This window comes from Dipodomys ordii, unplaced genomic scaffold, assembly GCF_000151885.1.
Source record: "Dipodomys ordii isolate 6190 unplaced genomic scaffold, Dord_2.0 Scaffold8, whole genome shotgun sequence".
NCBI lineage: Eukaryota > Metazoa > Chordata > Mammalia > Rodentia > Heteromyidae > Dipodomys > Dipodomys ordii.
In genome coordinates, this window is record NW_012267224.1 from 20,319,939 (window position 1) to 20,347,815 (window position 27,877).

At 36.9% G+C, this 27,877-nt stretch overlaps 1 protein-coding gene across 2 annotated transcripts in view; it reads left to right on the forward strand.

Moving 5' to 3' along the window:
• The window catches only part of Tmem33 (transmembrane protein 33), a 23,677-nt gene extending 3,025 nt beyond the window's left edge, over nucleotides 1-20,652 (forward strand). Inside the window, exons 3-9 of one of the 2 annotated variants that reach the window (XM_013009107.1) lie at nucleotides 1,134-1,228; nucleotides 1,708-1,895; nucleotides 7,156-7,223; nucleotides 8,044-8,177; nucleotides 13,856-13,939; nucleotides 18,284-18,404; nucleotides 19,486-20,652. In XM_013009107.1, the coding sequence (XP_012864561.1) occupies nucleotides 1,134-1,228; nucleotides 1,708-1,895; nucleotides 7,156-7,223; nucleotides 8,044-8,177; nucleotides 13,856-13,939; nucleotides 18,284-18,404; nucleotides 19,486-19,491 (696 nt within the window). In that variant the 3' untranslated portion in view covers nucleotides 19,492-20,652. Of the gene's footprint in view, nucleotides 1-1,133; nucleotides 1,229-1,707; nucleotides 1,896-7,155; nucleotides 7,224-8,043; nucleotides 8,178-13,855; nucleotides 13,940-18,283; nucleotides 18,414-19,485 lie in introns of those variants that run through there. The other variant, XM_013009106.1, reaches the window with a different exon arrangement.
• The last annotated feature ends 7,225 nt before the right edge of the window (nucleotides 20,653-27,877 follow it).

The window sequence follows — 27,877 nt, forward strand, 5'->3', positions numbered from 1 at the left end:
AAAAAAAAAAAAACCACAAACACACACACACACAAAAACCCTTCAGGTAGACCCATTCATGAGGTTTGAAATCACTTTAAGGGAGGTAGCAACTATTTTTTAATGCATAGGCAAATTCATCACATGAAGTAAGGACATGTTTCAATTTTTTTATATGCCAATGTATAATTTGTATTATATCTCTTAACATTTCTGAGTTTGTAGTTGAAAATGTAAAGTCCTTTTGATTTTGTGTGTAAAGTGCATCGTAGTGATAAAACATGTTTTAAATTCTTTAGTGGTAATGGACATACTTGTTGGGGGAGAAAAGTAGCAAAGGAAAAGACAGGAGGAGAAACAATGGAGAAGACATGGTATATGGAAATTTAATCTAGTATCATTGATACCAGAGTAAAGCTATGGGGAGCCCTCAGAGGGTGCAGACAGCCACATATCAGAGCAGCAGGTACCGTCTAATACCAGATAGATGATATTTTAAGTGCCACAGGTATTCCAGGCCTGTGTACATAGGCAAATGATACTAATGAGTGCAACAGTAACTAACCACTACAGTGGTTTTACCTTCCCCTTTTAAAGGGTTTAGTTAGGCAAACTTTTTTTTTTTTTTTGGTAATGCCCTCTAAGAATAGACATTTTCCAAGAATAGACATTTTGGTTCTCTTGAGAGCAAGTAGTTCTAATTTAATGTTCTTTTAAAATAGATGAAGCCAGTATTGTAAGTATGTTGGTAGAGAGCTGGAGACATGGCTCAGAGTTAGAGTACCTGTATAGCAATGGTGAGGGCCAGACTTTAAACCCCAGTACAGCAAAACCAACAACAACAACAAAAATTTGAAGAAAACAAAAGCTGGAAGAACATTGATAATAGTAGTTTAACTTTTGTCTAGTTAATATTTTTTCCTAGTTAGTATTTTAAGTATTTCCTATGCTTTCCATATCAAAATTACAGGGTATTTGGATTTGTCTTGAGCATATATGTGAAGCAGTTGGTTGTCATAAAAGTTTTTGCTTAATAATCTTAAAGTGTTATAAGGTGTTAAAATATTTCAAATAGGGATGAAACTACATACTCTGTCCTTAAGAATATTATTTACAGGCTTAGTTTACCACAGTATTTTTCTTTTTAAATTTAGCAATTCATGATGACCAATAAACTGGACACCGCTATGTGGCTTTCTCGTTTGTTCACAGTTTACTGCTCAGCTTTGTTTGTTTTGCCTCTTCTTGGGTATGTATTATACCTATTTCTTTCTTTGGTGGTTAGTTTAGTCAGTATTTATGAAATGCTTTTTAGATTTAAGAATTGGTTAATTGTTGGGTTTAGGTCTAGATAAAACCAAAATTCTATCTGAAATCAACAGTTGTCTAATGGTATCAATGGAGGAATATTTTAATCTTGTGATTATAAAATAGGAAAAAATGGAAATAGGAAAAATGGATGAGATGAGTTTATGGTTTTTTTTGCCTATTTTACTTTTTTAACTTGACAGAATCACTATAAGAAATAATCACTTTTTTAACTTTACAGGAAAATTCAATTGGAATATAAAGTGATGCTTCCAGGAAGGTAGAATAGGTTCAAGTCATTTTTTTTTTCCTGTAGACAATTAAGTAATTTAGGTGTTGTGCAATTCTGATGCAATTCACAAAGGAGGAAGAGACATGGTAGTTGTTTATGTCTCATATCATTTCTCTGATAATTCGCAGGTTTCATGAAGCAGCAAGCTTCTACCAGCGTGCGTTGCTGGCAAATGCTCTTACCAGTGCCCTGCGGCTGCACCAAAGGTTACCGCACTTCCAGTTAAGCAGAGCATTCCTGGCCCAGGCTCTGTTAGAGGACAGCTGCCACTATCTGCTGTATTCACTCATCTTTGTCAATTCCTCCCCCGTTACAAGTATCCTTTTCTACTTCCTAATAATGACATTAGCAACTAACCATGTAGGGTGTCTTCATTTCTTTTTCTATAGCAAAGATTCTGTAGTGAGGACATACCTCAGCTTTGGCTTGTTTGGTGTTTTCCAATGCATTTGTATGTTTAGTATAAGAATTTCTGGGCCCCAACTTTGAAATTTAAGCATTGAAGTGCTCTTCAGTGAATTTAGACTGTCTTATCAAATATTCTTGCCTCCTTGTAAGCTTCTCTATAACTAGATGAGTTTTGAATTTTAAATTCAAAGTACGTGGTTATTCAGGATTTACTTGGATATTAAAATTTTTTAAAAAGTTAATTCCTCTGTAGCTCAAGTGGTCGAGCGCTAGCCTTGAGCTGAAGAGCTGAGGGACAGCACCCAGGCCCAGAGTTCAGGCCTATGACTGACAATTTCCTGTCTTTGGGAAAGTAGCCATGTGTCTTTTTTTTAATTTTAATTTTTTGTGAACATATTGTACAGAGGGGCAAGGTAATGAGTACATTTCTTATCAAGCATTGCAGCCTCCTCCTTTGTTTACCCTTCACATCCCTTCCCAGCCTCCCCCCCCCCAGCCATGTGTCTTACTAAAAAAAAAAAACCTTAATTCCTTCTTAACTTCCAGGTAAGCCAAGAATAATTGAAAATTAATCCAGAAATAATAAGAAAATAGTGTTTGCTGCAGAAAAAGTAGAAAATAAAGGACACATAGATAATTTATCTACCTAAGGAAAAATACTTCATTTGGAATTTGTGTGTTTTCACATTTCTAAAGGGTGTTAAAACTTTTTTGGTGATACTGAGTTACTCAGGACCTCATGCTTGCTAGTACCACAACTCGAACCATCCATGACCCTAGTTAGTTTTTCAATAGGGTCTTGTGTTTTTGCCTGGGGCTGGCCTTCAACTGAGATCCTTATACTTACCTGTCCTGCATAGCTGGAATCACAGGCATGCATCACATTATCATGCCCTGCTTAATTGTTGAGATGGAATCTTGCTAACCTGTCCTTGGCCGTCCTCAAAACTCTTATCTCCTGAATAGCTGTAGTGACAAGTATGAGCCTTCAAGCCTGGTCTTTAATTTTTTTTTTCTTCCAGTACTGTGGTTTGAACTTGAAATCCAAGTCCTGCATATGCTAGGCAAACACTTTGAGCCCTGCTTCCAGCCCAAGTTATGCAATTTAGAAAGGGTTCTTTATTATAGCACCTTTGTGTACCTTGAAACTAAAAGTGAAGGTGTTACTTTAAATATTTTCTGTAGAATATTTCTTAGAAAATTATTTGGTGCTTTGAGAGTACTGCTTCAGAGTTTGTAGCTATTTATGAGATAACTATATATTTTGTGAAGAGCACAATAAAAAGTTTCAAGATTAAATCTTACCCATTTTGATAGTACTTATTTTTGTGAACTACCAAACTTTCCACTGTTTCTTACTAGGTGCTAGTGATTGCCAGTGCCATTTTTTAGTGCATTTTGTGCATAACAAGGCAATGCTATATCATTGAGCTACACATGGGGACCTAAAGAGTTTCACGAGTTTTCAGGAAAGCAAGAGGAAGAAACAAATTTCATAGGCACTTACTTTGCCTCTATAAAGGAACTTGACATTCCTAATCTCTAATTACTATTACTCCTTTTACTCCTATTACTCTTGTTACTACTTTAGGTAGCAAATAGTAATGCTGACAATGTCTTTTTAACCTAAAAGATTTGATTAGTTAATGGGCAGTACTTAAAAATGTAGTTTTAAAACATTGCTCTTAGGGCCAGGCACCAGTTTCTCTCACCTTAATCCTAGCTACTCAGTGATCTGAGGATCACTGATCAGAGCAGGCCTGAGCAGAAAAATCAGTGCCAGAAGTGGAGGTATGGCTCAAGTGCTAGAGTGCCGGCCTTGAGCAAAATAGCCAAGCTAGAGTGCAAGGCCCCGAGTTCAAGTCCCATTACTAGCACCAAAAGTAAAAATAAAAGTTCCTGAGTAAAGCCAGTGATTCACCTACATTTATAATATTGACACATTCAGTTTAAAATTCTTGCTTTACTAAGATAATTTAAGTGATTTGAAACATAACGTTAGAGGTTTTCATATTTCATTGTATAGCCCTTTCATGTTCTGTGATAATTTTTGTGGTTTTTTTGTTTCTTGGGGTTTTTTGGTGGGTTTTTTTATTTTTTATTTTTTATGCAAAACTCAGTATACCACAACATAAATGTTCGGCACATTATTTGATTTACTAGCTTTTGTAATTGGTGTTTTTGAAGTACTTTGAAATCACCAATATTAAAATGATTGCTTTTCTGAAATTGTATTGGAAGGCACATAGAAGTTTTTGATTATTCCCTAATAGCTTCAAGTTTCTGTGGAAGGGAGAGATAGAAATGAAAGAAAATGTATTTTAGTTAATTAGTATAAAGCAAATTGAATACCGTGATTCTGTGGGCAATGCCTGTAACAGATCAGGTGCTCAGTAAGCTTTGTTATTCAAATCCTGAGGCTTGCCAAATGGGTCTTATGTGTGATGACCACCTTTCTGCCCTTTTTGCACAGTTGGTTATTAGCTAACTTGTCTCATGGGGATGTTAAAGACTGAGGATTTCGTATTTGTTCAGTTCTTGGGAGTGGGGGTGTAGTGAGCAGTGGGAATAACAGATTGAATTGACAAAAATAATCATTTGGTTCCCAAGGAAGTTGAATATTATGATAATAAGGTTCAAATAAATACTACAAAATGTCTGATCATTGTTCTTACAAAAGTTTACGTTGTCCTTGCTCTGTCAGTGACAGGTACTTAAGGTTTAAATGGTAGATTAGCCACTCCTTACCTTTTTTAAATAGTTTATAAAGTGACATAAAAAACTAAAATTACGAATCTCTTACTAAGGATTTGTGAAATATAGGAAGTTAGAGATTAAAGACTTACTGGAAGTCTCTACCTTTGATGTGTACGTAGCCTGTTGACAGAGGGTAAAAATTGGCCCAGGAAAATGAAGTTTATAACAGACCCAGGATTGGAACTCAGATGTCTTGTCTCTCAGTTCAGAGTTCTGTTTTTTTTTTACCACCTGATACTGCCTCTCTTCCAAATCTGGATGTATGTCAAAATTTAATTTGAATTATTTATGCCATGCAGGCCCTTAAAAGGAGATGATTATAGCTTTTATCCATTTCAAAGGAGTCATGTTGGGGAGTGAAGATCTACTCAGAAAATTAACATTTAATTGTTGTAGTGGCAAGAAAGAATTGGTTAGGGTTGACTAGGAGAACTTTCACATTAGTTCTGTCTACACCATTAGTTCTTATGTGTTCCTTAGGTATATGTGCTCCCTGACTGGAAATTAGGAACCTTTGGATACTAAATGAGTTAGTTTTTATGAGCTTGATGCTCATGTTAACGTTGGTCACCATTCATACAAAGCCTTCACTTACTATAGGAAAATAAAGTAACTCATTTCTTAGAAAGACTAATATTCAACAGGTGTCGCACATCTGTAATCCTAGCTATTCAGGAGGCTGAGATCTGAGGATCTCGGTTCAGAGCCAGCCTGGGCAGGAACGTTCATGAACCATCAGAAAACTGGAAGTGGCGCTCTGTAGTACAGTGCTCGCCTTGAGCTGAAGAGCTGAGGGACAGCTCCCAGGCCCAAAGTTTAAGCCCACGACTGGCAAAAAAAAAAAAAGAAAGGCCAATATTCTTTTTTTGTCGGTCATGGGGCTTGAACTCTGGGCTTGAGCTCTGTCCCCTGTCCCTCAGCTCTTCAGCTCAAGCATTCTACCACTTGAGCTACAGTGCCACTTGTGGTTTTCTGGTGGTTTATTGGAGATAAGAGTTTCACGGACTTTCCTGCCCGGCTGGCTTTGAACCGCAATCCTCCGATCTCAGTCTCCTGAGTAGCTAGGATTACAGGCGTGAGCCACCGGCACCCTGCAAGACTAATATTCTTATCGATAATATTTTGCCATTCATGATTGATTTAAGAATATCATTTGTGAAAATACTTGATAAGTTTTTGTTGTTTGGGTTTTTCTATTGGTCTTGTAGGCATTAGTATGGAAAATGGGGTCTTTTGAGCAATTTGAATTCTTCAGAAGTTTTAAGAAAATTGTATATCCGCAGCATAACGTCAGGCATAGGACTTAAAGGATTCTCTGTTAATGGCTATAATTAAGTGTCCAGTGGATTATGTACAAACTCAAGTATACAAGTATAATTGTAACAGGTTTTTTTTTTGTTTAATTTCTGTTGATTGTGGGGCTTGAACTCAGGCCCTGGTCACTGTTCCTGAGCTTTTCTGCTCAAGGCTAGCCTCTACCACTTTGAGCCACAGCTCCACTTCAGTTTTCTGGTTGTAAATTGGAAATAAGAGTCTCATGGACTTTACTGCCCAGGCTGGCCTTGAACCAGTATCCTCAGATCTCAGCCTCCTGAGTAGCTAGGATTAAAGGTGTGAAGACCGGAAGTGGCGCTGTAGCTCAAGTGGTAGAGCGCTTGCCTTGAGCTGAAGAGCTGAGGGACAGCGCCCAGGCCAGAGTTCAAGCCCCACGACTGACAAAAAAAAAAAAAAAAGGTGTGAAGACCATGGCCTGACTGTAACAGCTTTTTGGTATGTGGGGTCTTTGGCTCTTCTTGTTGGCTGATCACTAAAGGACTATCCTTACTGGAAGCCTATCTCAAGTAGTAGAGTATTAGCTGTGAGCCAAGACTGTCCCTGTGTTTTTTTTTTTTTTTTTTTGGGTCCGGTTGTGGGGCCTGAACTCTGGGCCTGGGCGCTGTCCCTCAGCTCTTCAGCTCAAGGCTAGCACTCTACCACTTGAGCCACAGCACCACTTCCGGCTTTTTCTTTTTGCTTATGTGGTGCTGAGGAATCGAACCCAGGGCCTTGAGCATGCAAGGCAAGCGCTCTACCACTGAGCCACCTTCCCAGCCCTGTCCCTGTGTTTTAAGGTCAGTTTGACAAAGTCTAAACTAAAAGTTCATTTTAGCAAATATTTACAGTGTTTTATTTACCAGTAGATGTAAAGAAAGAAACTTTAGAAAATAGATTTTAAAAGTATGTTAACTTTGTTTACTTTTTTCTTTATACATGACAAAACAGTTTGATCCAAAATATATCAGTGACACAAAAGTGTTTCTACTCAACTCACTTTGCAGGTGTATATTGCAGATGTGTATATTTGGACATGATAACCTGCTTTGCCTCTAGTATTTGATGACTTAAACATTTCCCTTAATTGTTTTCTTCAGTGAGTATTTTTCCAGTCTTGTTGTTCTCTTTGCTTCATGCTGCCACGTACACAAAAAAGGTTCTTGATGTAAGTAAAACTGCTGTTTTTGAATTGTAGATACCTAACATGTGTTTGACTTGTAGAATATTTTGGCATTGGCCACAAAAATTCGAATTTCAAAGTTTTATTATTAAAGTATCACATATGAGTTTATCTTATGGGTGAAGGATTGCAAGTAAAATTACTCTCCAGATCCCAGATAATTTCTGAAGTTTGAAATAGATTTCTTTATTTTTGAAACACCTGTGAGATCATTTAACTTTTCTTAAGGGAAATAAAGTATCAAAGAATGAAAAAGACTTCGATGAGTATCTCTTTGGTTGTCTTCAAATACACAAAGTATAGCAGGAAAGGTATACTATATTTGCCCTTAATTTGTAAACATGTATGATTATTTTGAAAGGATTGGCTTTTGACTGTATTACCTGTTAGATACATTACTTATTGAAAAGAAAACATAGCCATGACTTTTTGTATCCATGGATTTTACATCTGTGGTGTTAACCATCTAGGGGTAAAAATATTTGTACAACACAGCTGTGTCTGTACTGAACATGTGCAGACTTTTTGCCATTCCTTAAACAATATAACAGTTATGTAGGATCCATGTGCATTAGGAATGTTAAGCAATCTGAGTTAGAGCATGGGAGAATATATGTGTAGGTTATATGAAAATACTGTATCATTTTAAATAAGGGTCTTGAGGATCCACATACTTGGGAATCTGAGGGATGTCCTGGAACTAGTCCCCGTGTATCCTGAGGGGATGACAGTCACACTGAGAGGTGACGAATTGCATTGCTAAGTGGGCTTCATTGTTTCTAATGCTGTTTTTCTTTTGTTTCAGGCAAAAGGTTCAAATAGTTTACCTCTGTTGAGATCTGTCTTGGATAAATTAAGTACTAATCAACAGAATATTTTGAAATTCATTGCTTGTAATGAAATTTTCTTGATGCCTGCTACAGTTTTTATGCTTTTTAGGTAAGAATAAAAATACATTTGCTCTTGAAGACTGATGGCTAAGTGGACATTAAGATGTGAACTCAAATTTCATTTTGCTTGAATCTGTGTAAGTAGGTATTTGACATGTAGAGCTAGATGGATCTTAGCAATTTCTGAGTCATAATAAAACTAGCACTTGGTCCTATTTGTCTTATTCATATTCCTATGATGGATAATAGTTGATTTTATCATGAACTTAGCTTCTGAATCCTAAAGTTCCTTATTTAGAAAGTAGTATTAAGGGCCTGGGAAGATTGCTTAGTGGTAGAGTGCTTGCTTTGCATGCTTGAGGCCCTGGATTCGATTCCTCAACACCACATAAGCAGAAAAAGCCAGAAGTGGTGTTGTGGCTCAAGTAGTAGAGTGCTAGCCTTGAGCTGAAATGCTGAGGAACAGCACCCAAGCCCAGAGTTCAGGCCCCATGACCGACAAAAAAAAAAAGTAGTATTAAGCCCTAGAATGTGTGAAGATCTGGGTTCAAACCTTTGCAACATAGACACAAAAAAGGTGTAGTATTAATTGAAATAAATACCTTAACAGTCCATCAATGCTGAATATAGGATTTGATGCAGCTATATTTTTGGAGTATTTAGCTCTAAAACTTTCACCTTAAAGTCAAGTGAAACTTTTATCTTAGCTTGAGGATACATAAAAGAAAAGAGTAATAGAATTTAAGGTAAAGAAAAGGAGATAATAAAAGTTGCAGCATTTTCCTCATGATTTACTTTTTATTTCTCTTTTGTGGTACTTACCAAACATTTAAATATTTTTATTTATTTAGTAATGGGCTTTGTACTCTGCCTTGAACTTGTTAGGCACACATTCTGCCTATCAGTTGAGCCAGACCTTCAGCCTACACGCTTGAATTATTAAAAGGAAATTTTGTCTTCTTACTTTCTTTACCCAGTTTTTGGTTTCTTGGGTCACCTAATCTTGGTCATGGACAGGTTAGGTTCTGTTTTTTTTTTTGTTCCTGTCATTGGCTGAAAATTAAAATGGTAGCTACTAAGACTAGTTTTTGTGTACATATAGTTTATGTCCACATTCAGAAATATCCAAATTCTGTATAATAAGCAAAATAATTTATTCTTCTTAAATCAGCCTAAGGGATTGAGGGTAAAGCTCGGTGCTAGAATGCTTGCCTAGCATATGCAAAGCCTTGGATTGAATTCCCAGAGCTAACATAAAACATATCAGCTTAATATAATTATAATAAAATGCTGAGATGCCATGCAACTTGGAGAGAGAAACCTCATTTGAAAGTGTAGTACATTTGTTTATTCTACAGCAGTGGTTTTTCTTTTTATATCATTGGTATATTAACTTAATTGTGGTCCTTAAACATTATTTATTATTTTCAACTTAACATCATAATTTTCAAATTATTGTAAAGGAAATGATGAGTTGTAATTTTTCACTGAAACATATTCTTTGAGTGAAACTATATTGGTACCTGTTACTGAACTTCCCTGTATCCTACTTTCCCTTCCTGATCTTTCTCACCTCTGGTAATCACTGTGCTACTCATTTCTGTGTGATCCACTATCATCTACATAATATCCTTCTCTCTCTCTCTCTCTCTCTATATATATATATATAGTTAAGTAATTTTACAAAGAAGTTGCCTTTTAACAAAGCAGTTTATGAAGACAGTGCATCTCCATCAGTGTCACCCCTGTCAGCATTCTCACCCATCCTTCCCAAACCACCCCTTCTCTCACTTTACTTTTCTTAATTTTGTAGGCTATACATTGACTTTTTTATTTTTGTCATGGGGCTTGAACACTGGGCCAGGGTACTGTCCTTGAGCTCTTTAGCTCAAGGCCAGAGCTTTACCACTTGAGCCACAGTGCCACTTCCAGCTTTCTGGTGGTTTATTGGAGATAAGAGTCTCTTGGACTTTCTTTTTCGGGCTGGCCTTGAATGGTGATAACTTAGATCTCAGCCTTCTGAGTAGCTAGGATTACAAGCGTGAGCCACCGTCGCCCAGCTTTTCATTGACTTTTTGACTGCATTCCTCCCTTCCTCTTTACATTTTTTTTTTTTTTTTTGGGTCCAGTTGTGGGGCCTGAACTCTGGGCCTGGGCGCTGTCCCTCAGCTCTTCAGCTCAAGGCTAACTAACGCTCTACCACTTGAGCCACAGTGCCACTTCTGGCTTTTTTTGCTTATGTGGTGCTGAGGAATCGAACCCAGGGCCTCATGCATGCAAGGCAAGCGCTCTACCACTGAGCCAGCTTCCCAGCCCTTTTTTTTTTTTAAAGAGATTCATATACTGATACTCTAGTTGGTTATTATCTCTTAGCTATAAACACACGTTGATTTCATTTCATATCTGAACAAATTAACTTGGACATGTGGTTGTTTTACTTTTAGCTATTTGAGGACCCTCCATAATTGCTATACTTTTATTGCTACAAGCGATGCATAAAAATTCCTTTTTCTTTGCATCGTCACTAGCTATTTGTTATGGCTTTTCTCTTATTAATCAATTCTGATGGGTGAGGCGATATTGTGGTTTTGATTTGTATTTCTTGATGGCTAGTGAGGTTCAGCATTTAAAAAAAAATTCTAAGTTGTTATAAAGGTGATTATAGAGTGGTTACAGTTACATGAGTCAGACAATGAATACCTTTTTTTTTTGATAATGTCACCCCTTCCCTGTCATCCGCACCCACAAGTTGTACGTTCATTTTCAGCATAATGTCTAGTGAGTACCACTACTGAAGATGTTAAGCATTTAAAAAAATATTTCTTGGCCATTTGTATATCTTCTTCTGAGAAATGTCTGTTCAGATCACATGTCCATTTGTTTATCTGGTTTTTAAAAGTTTTGAATTCCTTATTATTCTGGACATTAATCCTTTGTTAGAAGAATAGGTTGTCTTTTCATTACTATTTGCTGTGTAGAAGCTTCTAGGTTTAATATCTTATTTGTGTAATTTTGTGTTTCTTGCCTGTGCTTTTGAGCTCTTAAACAAAATTGTTTATACCAATGTGTTGAAGTATTTCCCTTGTTAGTCCGTTAGTTTCATAATGTCATGTTTTACACTTAACGTTTTTTCTCACCTTTGATTTGACTTTATATGTGGTGAGATATTAGGAGTCTAGTGTAATCTTCTCCATACAGGTGTGCAGTTTTTTCCAGCACTGCTTACTGAAAAGCTTTCCTTTCTCCAGTGTATGCTTAGTTGGCTGTAGATATGTGTGGGTTTATATCTTATCTCTTCTTCTGCTCAGTTGGTGTCCTAGTTGGTTTTTGTTTTGTCGTGGTCTGGGCTTGAACTTTGGTTCTGGGTATAATCCTTGAGCTCTTTTGCTCAAGGCTAGCATTATGCCCCTTTGAGCCACAGCTCCACTTCTGGTTTTCTGGTTTTTTGTTGTTGTTGTTGTTGTTTCTAAGTGAAGATAAGAATCTCTTAGGGAGTAGCTCTGTGGCTCAAAGTGGTAAGAGCGCTGGCCTTGAGCTGAAAAGCTGAGGGACAGCGCCCAGGCCCTGAGGTCAAGCTCCACTACCTACAAAACAACAACAACAAAAACAAGAATCTCCTAGACTTGTCCTACTCAAGCTGGCTTTGAATCACAGTCCTTAGATCTTAGCCTCCTGTATAGCTAGGCTTATAGGTGTGAGCCACCAGCACCAGCTCCGGGTTGGCTTTTAGTGTTGGTTGTGAGTCTTTAGTGTATCTTGACATCAGGCATTGTTATGCCTCCAGCTTCTTATTTGGCTATTTGGAATCTCAGAATATCTTTTCCAGAATGTCACCTGAATTAAATTTTTTTCCTGTTTTTACGAAGACTGTCATTGTATTATCATCTCTAAATTACTTTGAGTAGTATTGACATACTCTTTCAATTTGTGAAAATTTCTTGAAGTATATATTAGAGGTTGTGTTAAAAGTTTGAGAAAGGGCTAAGTCGGAAGATGGAATTTTGTTTTCCAGTGAATATTTTTATTTCTATTTTCTGTATTGTATGCATTTTTCAATTAGGAAAGTTAAATGTTGGTTATTTGTTTGGTGATAATGAGCATTTAATTTAGTTCCAAGTTTGTAATCATTTAAATTATTTTTGTTGTGAAAGTAGTATCACATGACTTAAAGAAAAGTCTAAAAAATTAACTGAAGAAATCACATTTAGGCCAAGTGCAGTGGCCCACGTCAATCAGTAATCCCAGCACTTGGGAGGCCAAGGCAAAATGTATAGGGAATACTGGACTAGCAACATAGCAAACAATAAAATCCCATAAACTGGGTGCATGTGGCCTGTGCCTGTAATCCTAGCTACTCAGGAGGCTGAGATCTGAGGTTCATGGTTTGAAGCTAGCTGGGATAGGAAAGTCCATGAGACTCTTATCTCCAAGAAACTACCCAGAAAAAGCTGGAAATGGTGCTATGGCTCAAATGGTAGAGCGCCAGCCTTGAGCACGAGGGGCCCAGGGACAATGCTCAGGTCCAGAGTTCAAACCCCAGGACTGAAAAAAAAAAAAAAAACCTCATAACACACTTAATGCCTTGAACATATCGTTGCTCCAAAATGAATTTTAAAAAAACAGTTGTAATTGTAAGTATAGTTGGATAGTTTGCTTTTTGTCAAGGTTGCCATGCAGTTTTCAACCAAGATTTTAAATAGCTATATACTAAAGTCCATCAAATAGACATAATTTACTAATCCAACACTCACTGTCCACGTAAAGTTACTGTGTATTTTCTGGTACTAAGGATTGAACCCTGGACTTTGCACTTGCTAGGCAAGTGTTCTACCACTGAGCCATGACTGTAGCCCCATTGCTTGGTTTTATTTTCTGTTATTTCAATGAATACCAATTTTTTAATAAGATGTGGAGCTTCACAAGCACGTACACAGAAAACTCTTGGTGTATTATAATTGTGCTTTTTATTTAAGAACATTAATTAGTATAGCTGTGTATATTTACCTAGTGAACAAGTATAACTTCAGCTTTTGTTTGTATACACTAAGTGTTTTTTCTTCTAGTACTGGGATTGAACTCAGGGCCTCATGCTTGCTCAGGAACATTCTACTACTTGAACCATGCCTCCAGCACTAAAATAAACCACTTTTCATTTAAATGTATATTAAGTTTTAAAACTGGAATTTAGCAATATGCTGATTACGTAGTATTTTCTGGCTTATTTGGTATTGTTAAGTTTGAAAAGTTAACACAGATAAATGCATATGCATAAAAATTAAAACAATAAAATTTTACTTTTTACCAATCATCTACATTCTTCTATTCCTTTTAAAGAATAACTTGACTTCACTGGGCGCTGGTGGCTCATGCCTGTTATCCTAGCTACCCAGAAAGCTGAGACCTGGAGGATCATGGTTCGATCCAGCCTGGGCAGAAAAGTCCATGAGACTCCATCTCCAGCTAACCAGCAAAGTGACAGACTGGAGGCGTGGCTCAAGTGGTAGAGTGCCAGCTGAGAGAGAACAAGCCGAGCAAGAGTGTGAGGCCCCGAGTTCAAATCCTGGTACCAGCACACACACACAAAAAGTAACTTGGCTTTAGGTATTACAGATATTATTGGCCATTTGATGAACGAGGGCACATATTCTCCATTAGAATTGCCTGTAGTTTTTGAAAGTATGTACATGAAGTGGTAATGTGTATTTGTCACCCTTGTGTTTATTTCAGTGGCCAAGGGAGTTTGCTGCAGCCATTTATATACTACAGATTTCTTACTCTTCGATACTCCTCTAGAAGAAATCCATATTGTCGGTAAGCTAATGATTAAATCTGTTTTGTTGAATGTATTGTCAAAAAGGTTATTTATAACTCTTAGAAATTATTTAGCAGTGATTTAGAATTTAGAAGGAAAAGTATTTGTGAAGTTAGGTTGTAGGCCCTATTGATATAGATGCTCTTAAACTTCACATTCTGGTAAATTCACAAGCTGAAAATATCCTGAATCAGAATGGCATCGAGTCCACATATGAAACATTATAGCTTAACAATACTGCAGAGTGTTGATTGTTTATCCTGCGGGTGAAGTGGTTACTGCTTGCTGCAGCTTTCTCACCGCAAGCATCACATTCAGACACTATGCAGGATACTGTTTTCTTTGGAAAAGATTAAAATTTTGTGTATTGTCTTTACAGCACTTTGAAGTTAAAAAAAAATTCTATGTTGGGGGCCATCTATCTTTTTTCAGAAGTTGATACTAGAGTTATCTTGATAGCCTTTAAAACACTGCTGATGCCTGAGGAATTTAAAGAAGTTAGAAGTAAGTCTCATGCTCAAGGAAATTACTTACTCAAAATAAGAACATGTTTAAAATAACAGTTCTAAAAAACAGTTCAGGATAAAGTATTTACACATGAAAAGGTAGATCTTTAGCTTTCTGTATTTTCTGTTATACATGGCTCAGAAATACTAACTGGAAATTTCCATAAATAAGTAATTCATATCTGGGGCTACATGGTTCATGACTGTAATCCTAGCATTATAAATGCTGAGGCAGTTCATAGCATTCAGGGGATCACAAGTTCTAGGCCAGTATAGGTTACATCATCCTAAGATTTTGTCTCAAAAATATAAAAACAAGGTGGACCTATTGGCACACTTTGTAATCCTAGCTACTCAAGTGGAAGCAGGAAGATCAACCTAGCCCCATCAAAGGTAGTTAGATGATATCCAAAAGAGAAAGCACAAACAAATTGACTAGTGGCATGACTCAGGTGGTAGAGGGCCTAGCATGTGTGAAGACCTGGGTTCAATCGTCAATACATTAAATACCAAGGAAAACTAGGCATAAATACGTACATCTTCAACTGCATACAGGTCTGGATAGGGAGGTGAAACCTTGTGCTGCCCTCCTAATTTGGATGTGAGTCACCATTGGTTCAGCATATCCATGCAGTTTAGGCTTTTAATGAGTAAATAAGCTTTTAAAAAATTCCAGGGTTTTTTTTCCCCCTTTTTCCTTTTCCTTGTTTTCATTTTAGATACTATCTTCTGACTGCCCTGACATGTTTTCCTCAATTTTTTTTTTCTGTGTTTCTTTGCATGTTTCCTTATACCCTTATCATATTAGTACACGTAAAAACCTAGAATTTTTCAGTGGACAGAAAGTAGACAGCAGTGGACCAAGGTAACACAGATAAGTGCTAATAAATGTCTTCAAAGATCTGTAAACACATTTTAAAGGTAATAGGAAATAAATAATCTTTTTTGTTAGGGGTTTTGAAGAGAGTATTAGTAATTTGTATCACTTTTTTCATATGTACTCTGAGATCTTGACATCTTAGATTTTTTGTTAAAACCTTTGTAGAGTTCTAGACTGGCTACAGTGGTGCTAACAATACACTAGCCACATTTCATTATTAAAATTAATTAGACTTAGAATTTCACATTGTAGTTCAGGCACTTGAAAGCTGTATGTTGTTTGTGGCCACTAGATTGGAACATCCTCAGTAAGTTCTATTGGTAGCACTATTCTAAGGAATTCGAACAGAGATAGAGCCAGAGCAAAAGAACTGGCATTGTGACCTCGACAAACCATTGACTTCATTAGTCCTCACCTGTATTCTGAGATGGTCTGGTCTATATATTATTTTCAGAGAACTTTCTAGCTTCACACGATTTCTGATTCATTCAGAAAACTGTGCAGGTGATAAAATGTCTATGGACATGTTCAGGGACTTATGCTGAGTATACTATAGACAACTAAGTCAGAATGATGGTAAAGATGCTGTAAGAGCATAGAGAATAGAAGACAAATCATGACAGACTGAGGAGTTAGAAATGCAAGCCTTACAACGTAAAGAATGAATCTGTGTTCTGACATGAGGTTTTCTTAAAGTTGTTTTTACTTGAGCTCATTAGGTGTACAGGAAAGCTGTAGAGAAAGCTGTAGAAAGTACTAAATGAAGTATTTGGATTTTCTTTTCAGATAGGGGAGAGTCTTTAAAGTTTATAACATGGTCAGGGCGGAGGGGAGGGTAAGAATATAAAGCCCCAAGGTAAGATCTTCTAGAAATATTCTAGAAGACAGATTGCAAGCTTATCCACAGGATAAAAAAGATGTAAGTTTGGAGACCAGTTGCCCCAGTGGAAAAGATACTTAAAAGATTCCTAAGAGCCGGGCGCTGGTGGCTCACGCCTGTAATCCTAGCTACTCAGGAGGCTGAGATCTGAGGATCGCAGTTCAAAGCCAGCCCGGGCAGGAGAGACCGTGAGACTCCTATCTCCAATAAACCACCAGAAAACCGGAAGTGGCGCTGTAACTCAAGTGGAAAGCGCTCGCCTTGAGCTGAAGAGCTGAGGGACAGCGCCCAGGCCCAGAGTTCAAGCCCCACGACCGACAAAAAAAAAAAAAAAAGATTCTTAAGAATGAGAAATCTTCACCTCTAGGTGTGGCCTTGCAGCCTAAGAGATTATAATGTTGTCATGATGGTAAGTGATATCAGAAGGGCTGGGATATTTTGGCTAAATGTTCATCTTTCCAAACTATATTCCTGTGAGAAAGCAATTACTACTTTTTTTTGTGCTTGGGCTTGAATTTAGGGCATTGTACTTGCCAGGCAGGTACCTTTAGTATTGAACCATACCTCCAGGCCAGTTTTTGGATGATTGTTTTTGAGATAGGGTCTCACTGCCTTCTGGTCAGGAAATCATCTGTCTGCATTAGGCTTTTTGAGATAACTAAGATAACAATTATGTAACATCTGAGAAAACTTTTATGCCTGGGCAGGACTTAACATGTGATCTGATCTCAGGCCTTCCAAGAAGTTAGGAGCCATTGGTGCCAGACGTCTTTTTTTCTTTTAGCTTAGATTACTTATACAGAGGTGGAATCTTAACATTTTTACATGCTTACAATATATTGCAATCAATCCTATAGATACTGCTTTACAAAAAAGTTCAAACCATAAAAATAACAGGATCTAAAAAGATAGAGTAAGAGTTGCATACAGGAAGTCAGCTAAAAAGTTATGAGATCAAAATTGTTCCTGATTTTACTTCAAATTTTTATGAGTAATGGTACAATACATATATAATTTTGGGCTTACCAGCCAACACACGTATGTGTGTAACCTGAGTACTTTGGGGGCAACAAGTATGCTAAAACAAAGGCCAAGCCCACTGTAGTGTTTGGGATACAGACAAGCATCTCAGCTCAGTCATAAATCTTACAGTAGGAGTAGAGGCATAACATTAGATTGCAACCAGACAGATTTTGTAGGATGGTCTGTGGGCTTTAGTCTGAAGGCACACAAGAGACAGTTTGAAGAATGATCCCGCTGTGAAATAACATTTATTGAATGTGTTCTCTTTGTGTTTTTCTCTTTTAATTCTGTGCAGTACTTGCTCCTAATTTGTAGATGAGGAAAGCTCAGAGATAAATGTTCATTTACATACATAGTGTGGATGGCTTAATACTTTATAATTTTTTTTTTTTTGTCTTTAGGAGTTGAATTCCTCTAAGGAAAATTAGGTGACTACTGTGAAGGATGAAAATCTTTACTAATTATAGTCCTCAGAGAAAGCTGCTTTAATTTTTAAAAATGCCTTTTTGTTGTTGTTGTTAACTCAAGCAAGAAATAGGGGTAGTTGGGCACTGGTGGCTCAAGCCTGAAATCCTAAACTCAGGAGGCTCAGATCTATGGACCAAGTGTTGAAGCTGCCCAGGCAAAAAGTCTTTGAGACTCTTATCTCTAGTTAACCACCAAAAAACCAGAATGAAGAGGAGCTGTGACTGAAGTGGTAGAGCACCAGCCTTGATTGAAAAAAGCTAATAGTGCCCTGTACCTAAATTTAAGCCCCAGTACTTGCACACACAAAAAAACTAAAACAGTACTCGGTTGTGGTGGTTTGTTGGTTGGCTTTGAGATTGGGATCTTGATAGGTTGCAGAATATCCCCACGTAGCCTCCAGGTGTTGGGTCCACAAAGTTCACATGTATAATTCGGTTTAGTATGTGTAATTTGCATGTTCCTTCCAGAACATTTTGGGTGAATCTTTATCTCTTTAAATGTTTTTATTGGTAAACTTTTTCAGCATTTGGTAACATTGTAGTGCATTTTCCTTTTGTTTCTGAACAAAAACTATTTTATCTTGCAGGAACTTATTTAATGAACTGAGGATTGTTGTTGAACACATAATAATGAAACCTGCCTGTCCACTATTCGTGAGAAGACTCTGTCTCCAGAGCATTGCCTTCATAAGCAGATTGGCACCAACAGTTGCGTAGTTGTAACATCTAGTTAAACTGTGTAACTCTGTACATAATATAAGCATTATTACCAGCTGGTACTTCTGCTAGGGGTCACAAATTCCAGGTGGTTATACTGACCTCAGTGCAATTTACATAAATGCATCTCAATGGAAAAATAATTATTTTCCTGGCATGTTTAATCAGCCCTTTACAAAAGGTTCTAGGAAAAATTTCTGTGCTCTATTATTAATGGTTGTTTATATCTAGTGACAAATGTACCAAATCTTTTTAGATGCTGTTGTGCCTATATCATGAAGTATATTACATTAATTTTTAAGTTCTGAAATTTCTTTCAACCTGGATTTTTGGCATGAGTTCATGATGGAAATAACATGTGAATTTAATTTATTTTGAGACAGTATTCTTTTGCCTTTTTGGTTGATATGATATATATATATATATATATATATATATATATATATATATATATATTGGTCATGGGGTTTGAACTCAGGGCCTGGGTGCTGTCCCTGAGTTTTTGTTTTTGCTCAAGGCTAATACTCTGTCACTTTGAGCCACAGCACCACTTCAGTTTTCTGGTGGTTAATTGGAGATAGTCTTATGGCCTTTGCTGCCTGGGCTGGCTTTGAACTGTAGTCCTCAGATCTCAGCCTCTTGAGTAAGTCACTAGCACCCAGGTTGGTTGATGATTTGAACAGAAGCATTACCACTGCAATTTTATTTGAAATTAGTTTTGTGCTGTTTTGCTAGAACAGATTTATTTTGGATATACCATTACAAGAGGAATTCTGTTTGTATCTTATGCTCTGACCCTCTAAAATTTTATTTCCAAAAATACTTCTGTGACTTTGATTATTTTAAAAAGGTTCAATTATAAGTCTGTTGGAAAATTGATAAATATTTGGGGTCATAGTAGTATTTTACTTCAAAGTAGTGACAAAACTTTTTTTTCCCTAGAAAATCATTGAGTACCTTGAAAAACTGAAAATGCTTTTTTTTACAAATATGAAAATATAGGTTATTAGCATAATTGTAGTTTTAGAACTACTAGTTCATATTCTTGACTCCAATTTTCTTGGTTTCTTAGGCTTGAATTTTCGTAGACAGTTGCAGCAGTTCAGATGCCTTTTGAAAGGAATGTAATTGAAGATTGAGCATATGACTATACTCGTGTCTGATCTGAAATAATAATGAAGAATATCCTGTAGATTACATATTTATCCATCAAATCTGATTTGAAAGGTTAAATGGAAAGGTTTATAGGTAAGATGATTGGGAATGGGGCCGGGATAGTTATAGGGGAATAGTGTCTATTTCAGGCTCATAATACATAGATATATTTGAGGGAATTGGATGTTTTATGCAACTGTGATTGGGTTGTATATTATGTTAAATTTTGTGTATTGAGCTCCTGTCAACTCTATAAAACTCATTCTGATCCTTATTACTATTGCATGATTGGAAATGTTTAAAACACTGTACAAGTTTAGTACACTGTAATGGTTTTTGTAACCAATTTTCTTCTGTCCGCATGTAATTTGGATTTATCAAATACATTCACCAGTAACTTACAAAAAAAAAACATCAATTTTCTTCGAGTTCGGTATAGAAAAGTGATATTCCTAGTTAAATTACAGGAAAAATTCTACTTGATAGCTTAACTCTAATGCTATTTTTGTATTTTGTAATACTTGTCCACTAAGTTGGAGAAGCAACCTCCTAATATGCAGTTGATTTTTTTATGTATTTGTGGCTAGCCTCCTTACCACTGTCTATGTAAACTGATGGTTTTGAAAACAACTTTCTAGAGCAATAAAGTTGACTATAATATTAAGTAAACATGCTGATTTCTAATGTCTTAAAATAGTGTCCTGAATTATGTCAAGAAATTTTGGAAGCTGAAGGCATATTTATTTCAAAGGAGCTTCTTTTTCCTATATATATATTTTTTAATCTTCATTTTTAGATTAATAGAACAGTTTCAAAGATAGTGCTGAAAGTTCCATTATACTCTTTACTCAGCTTCCTCTTATGTTACATCTTTTATAACTGGCAAAAATTCCAAGTTAGAAATTAACCTTAGATTAACTAAAGTACAAAATTCATTTGTAGTGTGCTTTGCTTTTACTTTATCTTCTCATATTTAAAAGTCTGTGTGTCTTGAGTTTTTTCTTTCATTTTAAAAATTACTATTAGTTAAAAACTTCACTAGAAGCAATCCATGTTGGTTTTAATAAAAATTTAAAATTAAAAATATAATTTAACATGATTTAAATTGAGGTTTTTAAATTACATAGCAGAATTATTGTTTGATTTGCTTATACTTGAATGAAAATGCAGATTTGTTTCTTAAATGAAGGCAACTTATGAGAAAGTAAATTTTATAATGAGCATTAATGTTTAATTTGCAAACAGATGTATAAAGAGCTGACCTGGCATCTGATGTTATAGTGTTCCATGCACACCTATCAAAATAAGGAAATACAATAGCAGTGCGTAGAGTGAATGAAGTAGGAGAAATTATCTCTTACTTTATAAGTGAACTTTTTTTTTTTTTTACAAGTTTTAAAGGACTTGATTTAACATCCAGAATAAAAAAAAAAAGATACTAGGTTTGTAAGTTTAGGACAGGAATATTATCCTGGAAAGAAAAAGGAGTACATAAATGTAATAAAGCAAGTAGAACTGATAGTTTTTTTTTTAATGATCCATATGAGAACAGTGAAATTAATTTTAAGGAATTGTGACAATTTTTTTTTTGTCTGTCATGGATCTTGAACTCTGGGCCTCGGCGCTGTCCCTCAGCTCTTCAACTCAAGGCTAGAGCTCTACCACTTGAGCCATAGTTCTACTTCCGGTTTTCTGAGTGGTTTATTGGAGATGAATCTCAAGGTCTCTCCTGCCCAGGCTGGCTTTGAACTGCAATCCTCAGATCTCAGCCTCCTGAGTTGCTGTACAGGTGCGAGCCACAGGCTCCAGGCGCAAATATTCTTAACTAAAGCTCTAAGTAGTTTGATTTATAGTTATTCTATAGCTCACTCCTCATGATTAGATCTCCTTAGGATCTGCTAGCTTCAAAGTTGTCACCCAAGGTTTTAATCAGTAGGTGTCACTCTTTCCTAAGATAGCTCCACTCCCTTTCCACATGCTGTTGGACCATTAAATGCCATTTGAAGTGCTAACTCATAATAAAACTAAGGGTCTGAATTCCATGACCCTTTTTTAAAAAATAGGCATTAATTCCATATTGAAAGAACAAGTATTTTTTTTAATGCTTCTATCTCTTACTGAACTTTATTAGGATGTGAAGGAAAAAAGCAAGACCAACCCTGTAATTGGTAAGGAAGTAGCAGCTACTCATATTACCCAGCATTTTTTTTTTTTTTTTTGCCTGGTGACTTTGTCTTTTCTGTTCCGAGACAAGATTAAGAAGAGGCTTTGTCTGATACGGATATTCTCTGAGATTGTTTATGTTCCGAGACAAGATTAAGAAGAGGCTTTGTCTGATACGGATATTCTCTGTTTATGTTCCATCAGAGCTGTGCGCACCAAGCTAGGTCTGGCTTCTCACTTTGTAGATCAATCACCTTGGTATCATTCCACTTTCAAGCAAGAGACTGAGGGGGGCATTTACCCACCAGATCCTGGAACATTCCTTCCCTGGCTTTTCTAGCCTGCCCTGCATGGCTGAGGGGCTTTGGAGTTAAACTCAAGGTCTTAGGCTTGCTAGCAAGTGCTAACAACAAGTACTTTCTATGAGTACTTTGTTGTTGCTTGCCATCAGCCTCATGCTAAACCATTGAGTGACACTCTCTGTATGAATACATTATTAAAATATTGAGGTGTTCAAAAGAAGTCCCCTGTCAGTATATGCTCTCTAGGAAATCAGTTAATTAGAAGCTACAGTTAGGAGAAACATACAGATCGTGGGCTGTTAGGTTTTTGTTTTTGTTTTTCTTGTACTGCTGAACTCATATAACCAAATCAATTCAGTATTTTTCTTTTTCCTCCATATTCAGATATATAGAGAAATGGTATTTATTTTCATCATCATTTTGAGGAACACTAAATAAAGCTAGTTGAACCTTTTAGAGTTCAAACTTTTTGTAATATAAAAACATATTGACTTCCAGTGCTGGTGGCTTATGCCTGTAATCCTAGCTACTGAGTGAGAAGCCTGAGATCTGAAGCTTGTGGTTCAAAGCCAGCCCAGCCAAGAGAGTCCATGAGACTCATCTCTAAAGAGTAGAGGTATGGCCTGGCACTGGTGGCTCCTAGCTACTCAGGAGGCTGAGATCTGAGGACTGCTGTTCAAAGCCAGCCCAGGCAAGAAAGTATGCAGAACTCTTAGCTCCAGTTAACCACCAGAAAACGGGAAGTGGCTCTGTGGCTCAAGTGATGGAATGCTAACCATGAGCTGAAGAGCACAGAGATGGCACCCAAGTCCCACAATGGACCAAAAAAAGAGGTGTGGCTTAAGTAGTAGGGCCCCAGCCTTGAGTGAAAAAGCTAAGGGACAGCACTCAGGCCCAGAGTTCCAGCCCTGAGTACCAGAATGCACATGTGTGCATGCGGACACACACACACACTTCAGGTACTATAGCAGTAATATGGTAGATTTGTACTAGTTTTGAAAGTAAATGTGGGTTATATTTAACACCTCATTGGAATTCAATAACTGAAAGTTTCATAGATGCTATGTGATAATATAGCTCAACTAGAGTTCTCTTCAGTCTGTTTTAATGAGTTGTCCTTTTATGTTCTGGTAGAAGCTTACTGCATCTTGTTTTAAGAAGAAGGGCACTGGAAGTGGTGCTGTGGCTCAAGTGGTTTAGTGCTTGCCTTGAGCTGAAGAGTGCAGGGACAGCGCCCAGGCCCAGAGTTCAAGCCCCACAACCAATCAAAAAAAAAAAAAAAAAAGAAAGGCGCTACTGAAAGTTTGGGAGGCTTCCTGGTAGTTAATTAACCTTGGAAATAGGTATATTCTAAGGTGATGCATAGGTGGATTACTTAGAAGGAATACTTTCTAGGAGGGATTCCATCCGTATAGTAGTCTTGCCCCTCTTGTGCTGTACATAGAGGAAGACTGACCTACAATGAGTTATGAATTAATATGGCAAGAGAAAATCCAGTACTCTTTTTTCTAAAGCAGATTCTTGTTCTTGGATAGCTTTGTCTTAGAAAATGGTAGGAAAAGAATATTGATATCTTTGCTAATGTGTATTAGTTCATTTAGGAGAAAGAAGGACCCAAGAATTGTTTCATTTTCTGTCATAACCTTCAAAATCTATTTTTTTACTAAGCTCAACATTTTAAAACCTTTGTTTCTTGGTTCATGATAGTTTAATTCTAAACTTTTAATGTTTTTCTTTGTAACTTTTAAGAATAATTCTTTTCAGCATTGTTTTGTAATTTGAGACAAAAGAGCAAAATCCTGGGAATCTAACATTTACAACATGCATATATTGGAACAAATGTTAAAGGGTCAGAGTAGAAAAAAATCATAAAAACTGCTAGATTTATAAGTACATTGCTGCTCTATATAATGCAATGTATTGAGCTAAAAATGTATATACAGTATGTCAGCACTTCTTAGTAACTTCTTTTGAATCCATTTTTAATATCTAATATTGTACACATTGGGGAGTTATATTCTTCAGGCTAATACTATCCAGACTGTATAAATTTATAAAATAAATTGAAAAACTCATCATTCCCCTGTATTCAAGACCAAAACACATAATGCTAATGTAGGGCTCAGAAGGGAAATATAGTTCTCCTGCATATTTGAGAAAATGTGAAGTCCTTTGAAGAAAATCTAATAAACATAATAATCATAGCCTGCTGACACCAAGGAAAAAGGAGCGCATTCGCTCTTTCTTTTATGCAGCGATTTGCTGGTCCCTACTGATTTCCAAATTGGATCACTGTAGTAAATTATCCATGCTGGTACCTGTGAAAGTAAGCCCTGGGATCCATATTTGTTTTGTGTTCTGCTTAAATCAGCAAGAATGATAAATTTGATGGTGTGAAATTGGAAGTATCAAGGGCTTTTTGGTGATTGAGCAAAGTAATGTCTCCACTTGTAATTTATTGTGACTCTTTTTCACTGTATGTTCTTTGTGTGCCTAATATTTATTTCAATACAAATTAAATTGTTCCTTTTTACTGTTTTATCTGAGATTTTATTGATGTAAAAACCAAATTGTATAATAAAAACCTCTGGATTTAAGCAGGGTTAGAATGTTATGTTGCAAGAGTACAGTTATGGTTGGATTTCAGCTTACCTTTGAGCTTAAATTAAGCCTTATTGTTAGAATAAGGTGAATTTGAACACTTCATTTGTCTCAGCCTGTTACAAATCATAGAAAGTGCTATGATGTTGAAGTCAAACATGAACCTGGAAAACTGTGTTTGAAAGGTTAAACTGGGAAAAAAGAAATTACATTGGACATTTCAGCTGCTCATTGCGTCTGTACCTTTTTTATCTAGTGAATTTAAAACTAGTGGGTGAGTTATTTACAACTTTAAAATGATTCACAATATCCAGCCATCAGTCAACATAGAAATTAGTTATATAAAAGCAGTTCTGAGCCAGGTACCAGTGGCTCACATCTATAAATCCAAGCTACTCAGGAAGCTGAGATCTGAGGATGGCAGTTCAAAGCTAGTCAGGGCAGAAAAGTCCTTAAGACAAGACTCCAATTAACCACCAAGAAGTTGGAAGTGGGGCTGTGGTTTAAAGAGTTAGCCTGGAGCCAAAACCTTTTTTTTTTAAAAAAATTTTTTTTGTGAAAATACTGTGCAGAGGGGTTACAATTACATGGGCAAGGTAATGAGTACATTTCTTATCAAGCATTGTTGCCAAAAAGCTCTTAAGTTCCTAATTTCAAGCTCTAGAACTGGCAAAAAAAAAAATAAAAAGCTGTTCTGATAGGTGAAAACACTATTGAGTTGTCTATGTAAACTCAAGGAATCAAAGACTAGGGTACTGTAGGTGTAGCTCAGAGGTAGAAGTGTAGAGTACTTGCCTAGAATGTATGACGCCCTGGATTTGATCATTTGGTACTAAAGAACACCCATTTGTGCTTCCCTGTGCCACTGGTGATGACAGGTACAAGCCACTTTGTCCACCCATTGGCTGAGATGGAGTCTGGAGATATTTTTGCCTGGATGGCAAAAATAATCTTTGCTTCTCAAGTAGCTAAAATTATAAGTTTGAGCAAATGCACCCAGCTTCATCTAATTTTTTGATAGGGCCTGGCTTTTTGCCCAGACTGTGATCTTCCTATCTCTGCCTCTAAATTAGATTACAGAAGTGAAACACTGTGATCCTCTAATCTCATTCTCTTGACTAGCTAGGACTGCAGGCCTGAGCCACTGGAACCTTATGGATAGGTGATTATTCTAATAATTCTAAACAAAGAAATCAGTGCAATGAGAAGATTAATCACATGAGATATTTAAGACTCTCATGAAAACATGCTACCTTTGCATCATGAACACACAAGTCCTGAGACCTACCCATTAACAGAGCAACTTGGAGTAGAGAAGATTGTCTCCTTTGGGAGCAAGACTCAAGGGGAGTTGCTAGTACTTTACAAAAAGCACCTCAAAAAGACCATAAGACTATGTGTGTTTACAAGTATTGTATTATACATAGTGAAAGGCAAACTTCACATAATTGAAATTTTTCTTCTAACCATATAATTAAAAGGGGCCAGGATATAGCTCAGTGATAAAAGAGCATAGTTCTGGTATTGATTCTTGTACAAATACCACCACAAAAATCCTATGAACAGCCTGGTAGCATGTACCTGTAACCCCCCAGAAGACTGGGCATCATAGTAAGACTTTATCATAAACAGTATCTGCAAACCCCCGTAAAAACAGTTAAGAACAGTAAAATCAATTTTGGGTGTTTTGAATATATTCAGAATACTATTTCAGCAACAATATACAAGTTATTGTATTATTGCAGCACATCACATATCATTAGAGATTGTCTTTGTCACCATGCTGTCACTAATGCCCCTCCCTAGAGACTGGATTAAGAGCTCATGGTGTGCATTGAATTTAGGGACAAGCTGAGAGATCAAAACTGTGACTTGCTTGTGGACTTCGTACTATATGACTGAAAATGAAATTGTGATTGATTAATTAGTCAACATTGCAGCTCTTTCACTATAAACTACCTTTGTGTTTTACTAATGTGTATCAGTCAGTTGTCCTTTGCTGTCATAACATAATCCCAGAGACTGCAGCTGCACCAGCAGCAGCTTGTTTTCCCTGTCTGCAGTTTGAGAAGTCCAAGATCAAGGTGCCAACCAGGGTAGGATTCATTCTGAGGCCTCTTATGGTTTGCAGGCAGCTCCCACCTCACATAGCTTTTCCCCAGTACACATACCTTGGGACAGAGATTGCTTTCTTTTAAGTTCTGTTAGTGCTTAGGGCACCATTATGGCCTCATTTAACCCAAATGACCCTTGTAAACACAAGTGCTACTTAAAAAGTTTGAGATTTCTAGATTAGTGTGATTTGGCATAGTAGTGATGACATTGTGTGTGTGTGTGTGTGTGTGTGTGTGTGTAGGGCTTGAACTCAAAGCTCAAAGATAGTACTCTACCACTTTGAGCCACAGCTCCACTTATGTTTTCTTAGTAGTTAATTGGAGATAAGAGTCTCATGGGGACTTTTCTGCCCAGGCTGGCTTTGAACTGCAATCCTCAGATCTCAGCCTGAGTAGCTAGCATTACAATGGGTGTGAGCCATCGATGCCCAGCTCTGACATACATTCTTACATGCATCAGATAGCATGAACTCTATAACTCTTCATTAAGTTTATTACTAGTTGAAAACACATTAAACTGTATGTGTTAATAACACAGAAGTATAGGTCATCAGAGTGTCTCTAAACCCTCAAAAAATTGTGTAGACGGGCCCTGGTGGCTCACGCCTGTAATCCTAGCTACTGAGGAGACTGAGATGTGAAGATGGCGGTTCAAAGCCAGGCCAAGCCAAAAATCCATGGGACTTTTACCTCTACCCGAAAAACAGGAGTGGTGCTGTGGCTTGAAGAGGTAGAGCACTAGCTTTGAGTGAACAAAAAGCTGAGGAACAGTGCCCAGGCCCTGAGTTCAACACCCACAACCAAAGCAAAATTGTGTAAGTTATACCTTCAAAATAATAGCCACAATCAGGCTATTTTTCTTCACCCCCTTCACTTACCAAGTGGTCCATGTGACCTTCATCTCTCAGCTATTATAATAGCTTATTTAGTTGGCTTTCTCTTATGTTGGAGACAACCTCTTCCCCAGTTTTCTTTTTCTCCTCTGCATGAAATTCTTCAGTATATTCCACTACTTTGCCCTTGTTCCTACAAGTGCCTTTCTTTCTCCATTCCTCTCCCTACCCCTCCCCCCCCCTTTTTTTTGAGAAGAGTCTTGCTGCATTGCCCACTTTGGCTTTCAACTTTTGGG